Genomic DNA, 16878 nt, shown 5'->3' on the forward strand with positions numbered 1-16878 from the left:
AATGGTAGATCCCCTGACAGCTTGCACCATGTGCCTGGAGAAGCCACGGACAATACCAGCATGTGAAAGTAGCTGCAGGAGCTGTATCCTCAAAAGCCACAAGGGCAGAGCTGCCCAAGGCTGTGGGAGCTCACACCTTACATCAGAGTACCCTGGATGTGAGATATGGAGTCAAAGCAGATCATTTCAGAGCTTTAAGATTTAATGACTGCCCTTCTGGGTTTTGGACTTGCATGGGGCATGGGGCATGGGGCATGGCGCCCCTTTGTTTTGGCCAGCTTCTCCTATTTGGAATAGCAACATTTACCCAGTGCCTGTATCCCATTGTGTCTTGGAAGTAACTAACTTGCTTTTGATTTTACAGGCTCATAGGTGGAAGAGACTGTTGGGAAGGCATGATTGGTTTTGAAATGTGAAAAGGACATGAGATTTGGGAGGGGCCAGAGGCAGAAATTATATGGTTTGACTCTGTCCCCACCCAAATTTCATCTCAAATTGTAATCTCGTGTTGAGAGAGGGACCTGGTGGGAGGTGATTGGATCATGGGGGCAGATTCCCCATGCTGTTATTATGACAGTGACAGAGTTCTCACGAGATGTTTGATAGGTCTCGCATTTCCCCTGCTCTCTCTTTCTCTTCTCCACTATGTAGGATGTGCCTTGCTTGCCCTTCAACTTCCATCATGACTGCAAGTTTCCTGAGGCCTCCCCAGCCATGTGGAACTGTGAGTCAATTAAACCTCTTTCCTTTATAAATTACCCAGTCTCAGGTACTATCTTTATGGCAGCGTGAAAATGGACTAACTTTGCCTGTGTGACTTTTAAATATCAGGCTTTATATTTGAGATGTCCACATGCAATCCTGACCAAGACATTTAAAGATTATCTCATCAAACCCTTAGAGACCAAACATTTTGTTAGCATAAATGGATAATACAATTTTTGAAAACATATACTGCATCATCAAATCCTTTGCATTGGAATCATATTTAAGTAACCAAGAAGTGTTCTTTTCTTTCATTAACAATTAAAATGCTAAGATTTCATGTGACAAAGCAAACTTCAAATCATGTTGAATATTTTGTGAAATACAATGTATCAAGATAATCATGGAGTTCTGGTTTGATGAATGGTACTTCCATGGTTGGAATGGATAGTACATTCACCCTGCAGCTAGTTTGGATGCCTCTAAAAGTTCACACAAACTGTGAAAGGCAGTATATACTTGAAGACAGAGAACTGTACCCTCCAGGAGACTCCATGTAGCCTCCAGGAACCACCCAGCTTCTATTAGTCTGGCCATTAGGCTGGCCACCATAGTGATGCAAGACAGATGAATAATGTACTCAAACACTGAATATTCAGTGAAAGAGCAGTTAGGGTGCCGGGCCATGCACAGAAAGAGTTGTGGCAGTTGCACACCTTGACTAGCTGGCCTTGTGGGCATTTATTCAGCACAGATTAATGACAAAGGCTTTTAGTCAACACACCTGTGGATAATTAACCTGGTCGCCCTCCCCGGGAGAGAGCCATCCTGCCTGGGAATGATCAAAGGTTAGTCTTAGGACCACATGAAGAAACAAGCTATTTAGATAAACTCCCTTATATTCTTTGTATCTATGCCCTAAGCTCTCTGGTTCCTGAAAAGAGAATCTGCCTGCCTTCAGCCAAATCTTCTGCTGAAGCTATGCAACCCCCCCGGCCTTCCAAGAAGGTTTGTGTCTATTTCCTATAACTATATCTATAATTTTTCCAACCACACTGATCAATCTCCTACAGTGATGTGCTTTGGGCATCTGAGAAATGAACCCCTCCAGCAGCCCACAGGCCCCTATCCACGGGAAGTAGCGTACTCCACAGCTGGCTACTGAAAAGGATTTCATATGATTGAGGATATTCATGGTCAAGGTAGAGCAATGACTGCCCATGTCCCTCACTTTGTAGTAACCTGCAAGTACAAAGTGGTACACCAGTAAGCCCGAATCTCCACGTGGCACCCTTCTAGAAGCCTATCTGAAGCAGTTTGAGCCAGAGGGGACACACTCAACTGGAGCTCTGTCCTAAGCTTCTGTAACTCCCTGACAGGAACCGCCCCACAGCATTTATAGTGTATCAGTGCACTTTAGCTCATGTATGTGCTTCAGCACACCAGTTGGAAATTTCTGGGGAAGAAAACATAACCAGGAAGGCTTGCGGAGCTGTTTCTTTGGACCTTGCAGTGTTCACTTTAAGAGTTTTGTTTGTTTAGTTGACATGGACACTGATATTTTAAAATACAAATTCTGTCAAGGCAACCATTGGCTGTTATTGAGGAAGAGGTAGGCTCTGTATCCCCAGTTCATCATCACCCTTGCCCCTCCATTTTGCCTGTTCAATACTGAGGTCATTTGTCCTCACACATTTATCAACACACTTACAATTATTTTTTTGGTGGTAGAACCAGAAAAAAGTTAATTTTTTTTGTATTTGTGTCTGTTAAAATGAAAAATCTAGTGATAGAAACAAATTCATGTTTCAAGAAAAATAGCTCAGGGTGTGGGAAAAAGCCCCTAAAGTAAAAATTAGAAAAAAGTAGCCACAAGCAACCATGCAATCTACTCACTAGGATAGAGGCATCACTGTAGACCTTGACTTCAGCATCCACGCTTGGGCATATCTGAATTACAGTTCTATTCAAACGATAGTTCTATCTGGGATTCATGTTTTAGACTGAATGAAGCAGTAAACCCTGGGCTTATTTCTTTTTTTTTAATTTATTTAATATTGACACAGGAAGGACACCACGACAGAAAAAAAATAGTGCTCTGGATAGTGCTTACTTAGTTGTAAATATTAGAATATATGTGAGCTTATTTTCTTTCCCAACTTAATGCAATGATACACACATATGCGGTTTTTCATTTAAAAGATTATTTTGTTGAAACTGAAAAAATAATGTAATATGTAAGTAAAATTTCAAACTATTTGTAAGTTATAACAGTCATAATTTATAATTCCATTTTAATACTCATACAATTTCTAAAATGTTATCTATAAAGTCTTTGTTCATATATATAATATACATGCATTACAAACATTCATGCACTATATATATAGATATCTATAGATATCTATATGGATATATAGATATCTATAGATATCTATATGGATATATAGATATCTATAGATATCTATATGGATATATAGATATCTATAGATATCTATATGGATATATAGATATCTATATATATTTTTTGAGGCGGAATTTTGCTCTTGTTGCCCCAGGCTGGAGTGCAATGGCGTGATCTCAGTTCACCGCTACCTCTGCCTCCCAGGTTCGAGAGATTCTCCTGCCTTAGCCTCCCTAGTAGCTGGGATTACAGGCATGTGCCACCACACCCGGCTAATTTTGTATTTTTAGTAGAGACGGAGTTTCTCCATGTTGGTCAGGCTGATCTCGAACTCTCGAACTCAGGTGATCAGCCTGCCTTGGCCTCCCAAAGTGCTGGGATTACAGGCATAAGCCACCGTACCCGGTCATATTCATGCACTATTTTTTTATTTTACTTTTAACTTACTATTTTATTAGCCAAAGATTATCCAGAACCAACTGATAAACTAGAAATGTCAAAATGTGGAAAATATAGTTCCTATCCTCATAGAGTGCTCATTTATGAAAATATGAAATATATGAAATATGAATATTATTTCATATTATGAAAATATAGTTCCTGTCCTCATAAAGCGCTCATTTATGGAAAATAGATGTATGCACTTTAAAAGGTGCGGCCTTCAATAATACTCATTTAGGGTAGGGAAACAGTGTAGAGAAGAGAGTAAGTTACACTGTGTGTGGGATGGGTAGGAATCACAGTAGACTTTCCTCAAAGGGAATCCATGAGCACCATGGAGTTATTTTTACAAGTTATATGGCCATGCATACAGAAATATAACTGAATTCAATTAATCTCTAGATAGGGATTCGTTTCATCATATCTACTTCAAGTGAATGGATTCCATTATTGTGTATGGTTACTACAAGTCTCCCAGAAATCATAATATGATTTGGTTTTAAAAGCATAACAAGAACCCTAACGCTTATATCAAAAATAAAGTGGGTTCAAGAACAAAATCTGAAATGACGAGTTACTAGGTTTACTTGAACTGTTGCTTTCTTACTTAGTATTCAATCCAGGTTTAAGTCTTTCAGCATCTGACATTCTCCTAGCAACCGTAATTGAATCAATGATGACTCATCTGAGATGAGCAAGTTGGTCCAGTTAGACCAAACAAAAGATATTCTATAATCAGGGAGAAGTCTTCTCTATATCCCTCTTATATGAGCAAGTAAGCATTATTATTATTGCTTTGTGGTTTTGAAACTGTGGCCAAATATATGTAAAATTTACTATCAACCATTTTTAAGTGTAGGGTTCAGTAGTGTTACATACATTCTCACTGTCGTGCAAGTGATCTCCAGAACTCTCTTCATCCTCCAAAAACTGAAATTCTATGCCCATTAAACAACTCACATTCTATGTCTTGTAGTTCTGGAAATATAAAAAGGCATCTAGTTTTATTTATAACATTTCCTTTATTTATCAACAGCAATGATATGACATTACAAAGTGATCCATGACATCTTTTTAAATCTTGCACATGAACTGCAGCAAGGTTAATCCTGTATGTGAAAACTTCTGAGTGACTATCTCAAAGCCTGTCATATAACTTGCTGAGTTTTCTGACACTGTAATACTAGATACAAGATGTCTGAATAACTCCTTACATTTATAAATTCTAATTTAATTTTATAGCTTTAATGAGGTCCATCATTTCTAATAATGATATTGGCTACAAGAATAATGATCATATTATTTATTATTTGTCAAGCTTTACCATTTGTTAAGCAACAAATTGCCCAATAACAATTAAATTGTAGTTACAGCATCTAAAATTATTAGAAAATTATATTAGCATGGAAATATGTTCATGATATATCACTGAGTGAAAAAAATCTGGCTACCAAATATGTAGTCTGATCTCATTCTTATTTCAAATAATAAAAAATATGTGTATGTTTGAAAATATGCACATATGCACATTAGTATTTGTATTTTATATATATTATGTACATTATATATATATGCATACATATTTGTATATACACACAGATAGCACAGGAGAGAGACAGAGTGGGAGAGAGAAAGAGGAGGGAGGAGCAACTTCTTTTTTCTCAGCTTAATTTCAGCTACAGGAGAACGTATACTAGAAACTAATTAATGGGAAGAGTACACAATAATAAGTTAGTTATAATTATCTTGGGAGATGAGAACTGGGAACATGGGCGACTTTTGCTTATTTGCATTTTCTAATTATTTAATAATTATATTATTATATTATCTATCTCTAATCTGTGTAGTAAAACATCAGTTTTATATCCAAATTTTTAGTCATTTATAATAAAAGGCATATTAGCATAATACGATTGTTTCATCCTTAGCCCACAAATAAAACTCACACCACATTTCCTAACACTATGGGCATTTTGGAACACAGTCAACAGTGTCACCCAATAAAATAAATCTTGAATGGTTGATTTTAATACATTAAACATTACATGAAAACATACTACCAAAAAGCAGACATTAATATATTCTTAATAATTTTTAAGACACCCTAAATTCAATACCAAGAATTTTGCCTACCCAAATTAACATTATACAATTACATGTAATATACATATACAAAATGGCATAATCACATGAAATTTTAAAGTAAAAATAACTCAGAGAAGGCTCTAGTTTAACATTTACACAGCATTTTATTATCTTATTAGCCAGTGTAAATGCAAACTAGGGAAGTTGATACCTTTGTTTTATGTAAAAGGAAGCATATGGGTTTAAATATCTTTTTATATAGCACTATTGAAATTGGAGTCAAGATTAAATTAGGGAAATCTAAGTTTCTTTTACTAGTTTATTCTTAGGAATGATTAAGACTAACATGTAATTTCCCCTACTTTGTGAAATTCCTTTTCTTTATTGTATCTTAGTCCATGACACAGAATTTAAGGAACTTCATTATTTCCCCTCACTTTAAATGATAGTGTAGGTACCCAAATAGTTTTGATCTGGTGGGCAGTTATGAAGAAGGCAGTGGAGGAATAAGGAAATAAATAAGAGGACATAAATCAATGAAATTAATAATAACCACAGTTCAAAAGTTAGTGTGAAAGTTTTATCAATATTAAAATTGTGGAATGGTGAGCAGAATACAACTGGGACACCTGATACTGAGATCTAACTCTATATGTACCATAGTTAGTTGTAGGAGATTGGACGAGTCAAAAGTACTTGACAATCAATTTCTTCAACTTAGAAATAAAAGAGTTTAGGCCAGGTTTATTAAAGTATTAAAACCCCTTTCAGAGGCATAGTTCTGTAATTCTAAGGAACATAAGACTATGGATACCTATCTACTGTCAGGTACTGCCTTGGCAACAGTGAAAATATCAGTTTCAATATAACTTTAAACAATAAATGGATTAACATTTTTGAAGTATGAGGCAAATACAAACCACTGGAATGTTTTTATCCCATAAATAGTTACTTTCTTTCATTAAGAAAACTTTAACCTCTTGATCTAAAATGCCATATTGCATCTTTTAAGTTACATAGCATTACCACTTTCTTCATTATTATAAAACTTAAATTCTGTTTACTACTTTTTTAGTATTAATATTTAAATTTATCCACAAATGTGCTTTCGAAGGAAACTTGTTTTAAGCAATGTTTTAAAATATTCATAAAATGTGTTTTCTTTACTTTGAGATCTCTGCATTCTTTAAGTGATCAATGCGATTTATAAAATCAGAACTTTTATATGAAAGTCTATATACCTTTAATGTCCTCAATTTGAATTAATCCTTCCCTTATAATACAAATTAATGTAAACCTAATGAGTAAATATCTATATAGAGATGACATACTTCCTAAGGAAATATGAGAAAATCATACCTTTTAAATAGGTAAATATATTCAAGGGAATATTATCAAGCTTGATTCTTTCCCTTGGATCTTAGGAAGTAAACAACAGTACTGCATTTTCACCCACCTCCCCAAACACAGCTTTATTTGTGCCAGAAGAGGTGATTGTATTCAACTAGTTAATTTCATCACAGGTTGCTGTAAACAGGAAATAGTATGTTATTTATCATAGTAAGACAAAAGAAATTTGAAGGGAATGACTTGTTGGGTCTATACAAATACCTCATCCTCCCTCAGAAGCAATCCTAAGAAATTAATACTTACTTAGCTTTCTTTTTAGGAAGGCCCTAATACAAGGCATCTCTCTCTCTCTCTCTCTCTCTATATATATATATATATAAAACTTTTATTATACATTAAGTTCTAGGGTACATGTGTACAACCTGCAGGCTTGTTACATATGTATACATGTGCCATGTTGGTGTGCTGCACCCATCAACTCGTCATTTACATTAGGTATATCTCCTAATGCTATTCCTTCCCCCTCCCCCCACCCCACGACTAACCCCGGTGTGTGATGTTCCCCTTCCTGTGTCCAAGTGTTCTCATTGTTCAATTCCCACCTATGAGTGAGAACATGCGGTGTTTGGTTTTTGGTCCCTGAAATAGTTTGCTGAGAATGATGGTTTCCAGCTGCATCCATGTCCCTACAAAGGACATGAACTCATCCTTTTTTATGGCTGCATAGTATTTAATGGTATATATGTGCCACATTTTCTTAATCCACTCTATCATTGATGGACATTTGGGTTGGTTCCAAGTCTTTGCTATTGTGAATAGTGCCGCAATAAACATACATGTGCATGTGTCTTAATAGTAGCATGATTTATAATCCTTTGGGTATATACCCAGTAATGGGATGGCTGGGTCCAGTGGTGTTTCTAGTTCTAGATCCTTAAGGAATCGCCACACTGTCTTCCACAATGGTTGAACCAGTTTACAGTCCCACCAACAGTGTAAAAGTGCTCCTATTTCTCCACATCCTCTCCAGCACCTGTTTTGTCCTGACTTTTTAATGATCGGCATTCTGACTGGTGTGAGATGGTATCTCACTGTGGTTTTGATTTGCATTTCTCTGATGGCCAGTGATGATGAGCATTTTTTCATATGTCTGTTGGCTGTATAAATGTCTTCTTTTGAGAAGTATCTGTTCATATCCTTTGCCCACTTTTTGATGGGGTTGTTTTTTTCTTGTAAATTTGAGTTCTTCGTAGATTCTAGATATTAGCCCTTTGTCAGATGAGTAGATTGCAAAAATTTTTTCCCAAGAGAGATTTTGTCACCACCAGGCCTGCCCTACAAGAGCTCCTGAAGGAAGCACTAAACATGGAAAGGAACAACTGGTACTAGCCACCGCAAAAACATGCCAAATTGTAAAGACCATTGATGCTAGGAAGAAACTGCATCAACTAATGAGCAAAATAACCAGCTAACATCATAATGACAGGATCAAATTCACACATAACAATATTAACCTTAAATGTAAATGGGCTAAATTCTCCAATTAAAAGACACAGACTGGCAAATTGGATAAAGAGTCAAGACCCATCAGTGTGCTATATTCAGGAGACCCCTCTCACGTGCAGAGACACACATAGGCTCAAAATAAAGGAATGGAGGAAGATCTGACAAGCAAATAGAGAACAAAAAAAGGCAGGGGTTGCAATCCTAGTCTCTGATAAAACAGACTTTAAACCATCAAAGATCAAAAGAGACAAAGAAGGCCATTACATAATGGTAAAGGGATCAATTCAACAAGAGGAGCTAACTATCCTAAATATATATGCACCCAACACAGGAGCACCCAGATTCATAAAGCAAGCCCTTAGAGACCTACAAAGAGACTTAGACTCCCAAACAATAATAATGGGAGACTTTTAACACCCCACTGTCAACATTAGACAGATCAACGAGACAGAAAGTTAACAAGGATATCCAGGAATTGAACTCAGCTCTGCACCAAGTGGACCTAATAGACATCTACAGAACTCTCCACCCCAAATCAACAGAATATACATTCTTCTCAGCACCACATCACACTTATTCCAAAATTGACCACATAGTTGGAAGTAAAGCACTCCTCAGCAAATGTATAAGAACAGAAATTATAACAAACTGTCTCTCGGACCACAGTGCAATCAAACTAGAACTCAGGATTAAGAAACTCAGTCAAAACTGCTCAACTACATGGAAACTGAACAACCTGCTCCTGAATGACTACTGGGTACATAACGAAATGAAGGCAGAAATAAAGATGTTCTCTGAAACCAATGAGAACAAAGACACAACATACCAGAATCTCTGGGACACATTTAAAGCAGTGTGTAGAGGGAAATTTATAGCACTAAATGCCCACAAGAGAAAGCAGGAAAGATCTAAAATTGACACTCTAACATCACAATTGAAAGAACTAGAGAAGCAAGAGCAAACACATTCCAGAGCTAGCAGAAGGCAAGAAATAACTAAGATCAGAGCAGAACTGAAGGAGACAGAGACACAAAAAACCCTTCAAAAAATCAATGAATCCAGGAGATAGTTTTTTGAAAAGATCAAGAAAATCGATAGACTGCTAGCAAGACTAATAAAGAAGAAAAGAGAGAAGAATCAAATAGATGCAATAAAAAATGATAAAGGGGATATCACCACCGACCCCACAGAAATACAAACTACCATCAGAGAATACTATAAACACCTCTACGCAAATAAACTAGAAAATCTAGAAGAAATGTATAAATTCCTGGACACATACACCCTCCCAAGACTAAACCAGGAATAAGTTGAATCCCCGAATAGACCAATAGCAGGCTCTGAAATTGAGGCAATAATTAATAGCCTACCAACCAAAAAAAGTCCAGGACCAGATGGATTCACAGCCGAATTCTATCAGAGGTACAAGGAGGAGCTGGTACTATTCCTTCTGAAACTACCCCAATCAATAGAAAAAGAGGGAATCCTCCCTAACTCATTTTATGAGGCCAGCATCATCCTGATACCAAAGCCTGGCAGAGACACAACAAAAAAAGAGAATTTTAGACCAATATCCCTGATGAACATCGATGCAAAAATTCTCAATAAAATACTGGCAAACCGAATCCAGCAGCACATCAAAAAGCTTATCCACCATGATCAAGTGGGCTTCATCCCTGGGATGAGGCTGGTTCAACATACACAAATCAATAAATGTAATCTCTGTATTTTTTTTGAGTGATACAGCCTGGACTGGCCAACAAGACAGAAATTTCTTCTTGCTAAAAATGTGTAATGTCAAATAACCATTATTAACCCTATCTATGTTAATGTTCTTACACTCATGAAATGGGGCAATGTAGGGCTCATGGCAATAAATCAATAATGACAACAATGAACCTTTAAGTCCTTATTATGTGTCAAATACTTTACATTAATTAATTCAGTTCTCACAACAACCTAAGAGGTAGTAACGGTTAGCCACTAAATATGATAATATAGAAGAAAATAATTGGAAAGTAAATAATTAATGTGAAATCTGTAAGATACACATCCATGATCTCACATCCCCAAAAGTAGCTGTACCTTTTTCAATTTTTCTCCTTTTATTTCCTTGGAATTTGTAAATCTTTTTAGCTCTAAATAGATAATACAATAAACACTAAATCTATTTTGGCAGGCACTGTGTTTGGATCTATGGGGGACAGAGGAATGAGTAAGAGAGGTCCTAAGTTCCATGCTGATACTACATATTGCTGATAATCAGATCAATTTCATAAAGTATTATAGTTCTGACCATATAGAAAGCGTTCTAGTTTTATCTATGAAATTTCTCTTAATTGTCTATAGCACTGATACAATCTTACAAAGCCGCCTATGACATCTTATCTTGCACATGCAATGCAGCAAGAAGGCTGATGCTCAGTGTGTGAAACGTCTGGAGTGACCTTCTCAAAGCCTTTGTCACATAACGTGCTGAGGTTTCTGATATTCTGATAGTAGTTATAAGATGCCTGAGTAACTCATGAAATCTTACGGATTTTTATTTCACTTGATAGATTTAATGACGTCCACTATCTCTAACAACAAGCAGCTATTTCTATAGAGAAAGATCATGTTTGGATAACAATACATGATTTTAGGCTCTAAAAGTTAAAACGTGTTTGTAACGTTGATACTATGCAGAGGTCTTGACAGAACTTAGCTGTCTCTGAGGCTACAGAGAAGTGTGAAAAAGAGCACAGAGATTTCAGAAGGAGGCAGATTCAGTCAGACAGACTGAATCCCATTTGATCCCAATTCAGGCACACTCCAGATGGACGGCAAATTACTTGGTTTATCTGAGCATCAGTATTTTTATCTGTAAGATGAAGCTAATAACACCTACCCTGAAAAGTTGTTGTAAAGATGTTAAATACATTTGTAAAGATACAGTACAGATTATATATTAGATGCTCAATAAATAGGAACTGTGTATTCTCATCTATCATCTCTGCATTGCATTATTGACTAATGCTGCATTTCAACTCCGAGAGCATACACTTGGTCTGTCTTAAGCCAGATGACCAGGTCAAGTATGAGACCAATTACTACAAGGACATGCAGAGATCAAATAAATAAATAAATAAATAAATAAAGGCTTTGTGGACATTGTCAACATATTTACCTTCCCATACAGCTGTCTTTGGAATATAAGCTATAAAACTGGACTAGCTAAGATGACAATAATTGCCTAAATCACCTTTATGGCTTTAGTCTGGAAAATAATTATAGTGATAATGACCTTGAACTCCTGTGGAATTTCCATAACTAATATATAAGTATATCACTACTGTGACATTGATGTCTTTTGGTATCACTGAAATAATACAGTGAGATAGAATTCAAAAAGAAAAATTTCAGAGGTGGACTCATTATAAAGTGCCTATGATTGTCACATAAGCCTGGAACAGATAAAGTACACTCATATTAAAATATAAGGCAGTTCTTAAATAAAAAGCCTTGATGATTAGAGTTCTACTGAACTACTGCCTCAACTGATCAAAATTCTAACTTGCACAGTATAAATGAGCTAAACATCAGTTTCAGAAGAAATAATATATGTGCACTTTCCAGCGACCATTCATTTAAAAACCTGAATCTAGATTCACAATCATCCACAAATGGAATAATTTCTATTACTGTAATTAAATATACTTAACACACAGAGCTTAATGAAAAAGATCATGAATCACTCCACTATAAGAATTATCAGGACATGATAAAACTTTATGTATCTTAATGGTAAAAACAATCTGATTATTAGATTATCATTTGAGGCAGTTTATCTACAGTTCAAAAAAATGCTTTCACTGATTACACTCCAAAGTACCTCTCTCATTGTCAGCAGGAGTGTCTGGCATTTAGTTAAAATATATTCCTCTAACTATAAATAATTGAATGTTTTTAAATCTATGGCAAATATTGGCAAACTGATAAACAACTAAATAATGTAAGAACTAGAATTATCAAAACACTTTTGCGAACACAGTTCTGCTTGGAGGGCTCCACGGAGGAAGTGCCTCACTTTCAAGAAAGGAATGACGTTTCTTCTGTTTTCGTTCAATTCTTTCTTGCCTTTCCTTATTTTCCTAAAGAGAAAATAGAACACTATAAATTTATATACATATATGAATATTATTTTCAAATCAGGTTGCTTGCTGAAGAAAATAATCCATTATAGGATATTTATATATCACTTCCTAGTTGAACAGATCATAAAGAAATAACAGGTAGGGCCGGGCATGGTGGCTCACATCAGTAATCCCAGCACTTTAGGAGACTGAGGTGGGTGGATCGTTTGAGCCTGGGAGTTTGAGACCAGCCTGGGAAACATGGTGAAACATCATCTCTACAAAACAATACAAAAATTAGCCAGGTGTGGTGGCACACACCTATAGTCTCATCTACTTAGGAGGCTAAGGTGGGAAGATTGCTTGAGCCAGGGAGGTGGAGGTTACAGTGAGCCAAGATTGCACCGCTGCACTCCAGCTTGGGCAACAGAGTGAGACCCTGTCTCAAAAAAACAAACAAAAAATGGAAACAAGAAAAAAAATAGCTAGGAAACATGCCAATTTGTAAGTACATCAACAGGTATTAATATCACTTAATTTTTTAAACTATAAAAGTGAGAACATTAAAAAAGAATTGTATAAAATAGAAAAAAAGACCTACTATTAAAACTCAAAGATAATAACTATTATAAGTTGGTGATGACTTTGTGAGAACAAATTCTCAGAAGTAAATTTACTGGGTGCAAAGTTTTAATATGTCATGATAGTATGAGATACTTCAAATTTTTTACAAATAGTTAAAAAATCTGCCTCATTGAACTTGAGCACATTTTCAAACATTTCTGTAGCCCTTTTGTAAATTTTCTGCTCAATTATTTGACCCATTTAAATGTATGGTATCAGTGCCTTTAATTTTTAGCAATTTGTGTACTTTCATATAAAAATATTAATGTTATCTTTGCATCAAACATTTTGCCTACCTTTGTGAGTCATTTTTGATCGTTATGCAATGTATACATAGATGGAAACATCACACTATATCCCATAAATATGTACACTTTTTATGTGTCAATTGCAAATAAAAGATTTTTTTTAAATCCCAACACACAGATATTGTCTCTGTCCCCCAGGCAACTTTCAAAATGGACAGAAACAAACAAGAAAATAAACAACTGATAATTCCAAGTTGTGTCAATTTCTAGGAAACATGTTTTAAAACTATGAGAAGGAACAGAAAAGAGTATTTACTTTTAACAAAAAATGGACTCAGGGAAAGTCCCTTTGAAGTGTGAAATGATGGATAAGAGAAGCCACTAGTGACAAATATTGGGGAAGAGCTTTGCAAGCAAAGCAAACAGTAGTAGTGAGGGCTCTGAGAGTGGGAAAAAAATGTGATGTGGGAGGAAACAAAAAAGATCTACTGCGACTAAGGCTTGCCAGGAGGCAGGAGACAAGAAATGGAAATGGGGCACAAGGTGAGAAAGAGATGGATGAGGACTAAGATCATATGGGCCTTGGCAGGCCGTGGTAACATGCAGAACTTAGGTAAAACAATTCAACGAATGACACAGAAGCCAGGCAGAGAAGTGAGGAGAACATCAGGGGAGCATGACAACCAAAGGAGGTGACAGCTGTAGGAGGAAGAAATCAACAGTGTAGAATGCTGAGATATTCTGAAACAGGACAGAAACACACAATAGACCGTATAGATGCAAACCTGTAACTTTCAAAGTGTGATTTTGGTGTAGTGACGAGGACAAAGACAAAACTGAAGTGGCAAGTAAATGAAAAGGATATGAGGAACTAAGGAAGTATAAGCAAAACTTTCTAGATGTTTTACTATGAAGAAAAGCAGACAAAAGTGGGGCCACAGACAGAGGGAAATGCAGAGTTCAAAGAGTGTATTTTTCTTGAAGATTATATATCCTGGAACATGACGGGGATAATTCAGGACAGTAGAAAGAATGATGATTCACAGAAGTGGAATGGTAAATTTATATTTTATTGCTTGATAGGGATAGTCCTACTTCACATTATTCTCAAAATATTATCTCCCATATTTTTATTCTACAGATGAATTTGAGAATCATTTCATTTCCCTGCACATCCTCCCGTCAAAGAAGTAACTGAGTATCTGCATATTAGTACGAAATCTAAATATTTATCTAGGTATACTTGAAATATTAGTAGGATCTGGTCTTTTCATCTTACCAATTGGATTGTCTATTTCTTTATGTCTCTGCTAACACTATAAGGTTTGGTGGTTTCTTCATCATGGTATTTTTCTCATATTCCTCAAGGAGCAGGAAAACACTCAGTGAAACCTGCCTCTGCAGGTTGATGGCTTGGGAGGAGAGGCATTATGGAAAATGATTAGGTATGTATGCATCTTTTCATCAGTATATATATAAGTGCCACAAGAATAATATGGCAATACAGTACAAGGTTTCCATTCACATATAACAAAGTTAAGTGGGAGGTTTGTTTTCTTCTCAGTCTTAACATCCATATCCTCGTTCCATGTCATAAGAATGTTTGCATGTTTGTTTGCTTGCTATTTCTATTAAGGCAAAGAGGGAACTTCCTTTCAGAATTTTAATTGTGAAAACCAAAGCTGTAATTAGATCATCTTCAATCATTTTAATATTTTAGAGAGAGGCAGACCATCTAGCTAGGCGGAGGAAAAGCAGTGACCAGACTGTGTCCACAGAGATTGACTGAATAAATCTCTTTTTCTAATTCCACTTAACATGGGGGCACAGTAACTTGAAATATGCTTCACCTTACTAGCAGGGAGCTATAAAGTCAGGGTAGCAAATAGACAATTATATTAACTGTAATTATCAATTCACAAGAATCAATAGTTACTACCTTGATAGTAATTAAAAGAATCTTGTTAAAAAGTCCTTCTGACATTCACCTGTGGAAAACTGAGCTTTTTGCTCATTTTCTTACTAAAGGTAATGATGAATTAAGCTGGGAATTGGCAAGAAAAATATTTTAGTCTTACCTGATCTTTGGCTATAATATTTCCCCTAAAACAACTATGCACCAAATGCTTACTGTGCAAACTAGTTTGTATATAAAAAGCTTGAGATGTTATTTTACATGAAAATTGAAGTAATTAGACTTCGATATAGGGACAATTTTTCTATTCTATCTGCAAACAAATTTCAGTAAGAATTTGGTAAGAAGCAGAATGGATCTGTAACATGTATATTTATGTGTTTATAGGTGTACTATATTTGCAGACATTTTACTAGATATCGTGTTATTTTGTCTTTGGTCTTTAAGGAATTCTTGTTCTTCAGAGGACTGATGAGAATGATAATGTAATTAAGTACTATAATTAAAAATAGTGTACCTAAATGTGACTTATTAAGGAAATTCTATTTCATTTTCTTGAAAATACAGAATTAAAATGGAAAACTGAAACATTTACAGTTAATTTCCCTAATTGATTCCAGCGGTCAGTATATATCTTCTTAATATAAGTGGACTTTAAAATGTTTTTTGGAACATAGCTTTATTTAAAAGTTTAACTTAAGGAAATCATCATGAAACATTACCTTTTTCATTCAAAATTGAACCAATTTTGATTACCTTATTATTATTTCTCTGCACAGAATTAGCATATAGCAGTACTAAAGTCAACACACAGAGTAAATCCTGTTGGCTTTTGTTACGAGTGCATTAAATTACTTCAGGGAGAGCTGACATCTTTATAACATCATTATAAGTGTGTTTCTCTGCACGGGCAATTCTGATCCATTTTCTCAAGTCTTCATTTGTGTTGTTCAGGAGAGTTCTACAATTTTCTTTATGTTGGTCTGGCATGTTTCTTAAGTTTATTATTGTTTTATCTTTTTATCCTATCTTTAAATAGCTCGTTTTTAAATGATGTCTGATGTGCCTTTCTAACTGCTGCAGATTCTGAAGTTTATGGAAAAAAAATAAACAAGACTGGTCAAAAAGACTGTGAAAGAGGAACTATAAAGGGAGATGAATCCAAGCAGATATTTAGAAACATCAAGCTTAATAATGAAGTGTGGCACTGGAATCACAAGACTGGTCAATGGAACAGAAAGTTAAGAAACAGACCCGAAAATATGAGAAGGTATCATATAATAAAAGCAGCACCTCAAATCAATGGGTAAAAATGGGCTACTTTATGAAGGACACATTTGGAAAAACTAAAGTTAAAATCATATTTCCCACCATTATCAGGGTAAATTCTAAGTAGAACAAATGTTAAAACATTAAGGTATTAAAGTCACAAAGTTGTTAGAAGAAAAATAAGAGAATTTTGTTTAACCTCAAATTGTGGAGGTCTTT

General features: G+C 35.5%; 1 protein-coding gene and 1 long non-coding RNA gene across 7 annotated transcripts in view; one reads left to right on the forward strand and one right to left on the reverse strand.

The window, feature by feature from the left end:
• Positions 1-652: 652 nt before the first annotated feature.
• Positions 653-16564, forward strand: LOC117086063. Its single transcript, XR_004438193.1, has 4 exons — positions 653-724; positions 1629-1713; positions 14844-14920; positions 16474-16564. It is a non-coding gene; the product is annotated as an uncharacterized LOC117086063 (long non-coding RNA).
• MAP9 (microtubule associated protein 9) overlaps positions 11031-16878 on the reverse strand; it is a 31217-nt gene continuing 25369 nt past the window's right edge. For all 6 annotated transcript variants that reach the window (XM_033215552.1, XM_033215548.1, XM_033215550.1 and 3 more), the window contains exon 14: positions 11031-12621. In XM_033215552.1, coding sequence (XP_033071443.1) covers positions 12499-12621 — 123 coding nt within the window. In that variant the 3' untranslated portion in view covers positions 11031-12498. The remainder of the gene's footprint in view (positions 12622-16878) is intronic.

Source organism: Trachypithecus francoisi, unplaced genomic scaffold, assembly GCF_009764315.1.
Source record: "Trachypithecus francoisi isolate TF-2019V2 unplaced genomic scaffold, Tfra_2.0 Lachesis_group1, whole genome shotgun sequence".
Classification (NCBI taxonomy): domain Eukaryota; kingdom Metazoa; phylum Chordata; class Mammalia; order Primates; family Cercopithecidae; genus Trachypithecus; species Trachypithecus francoisi.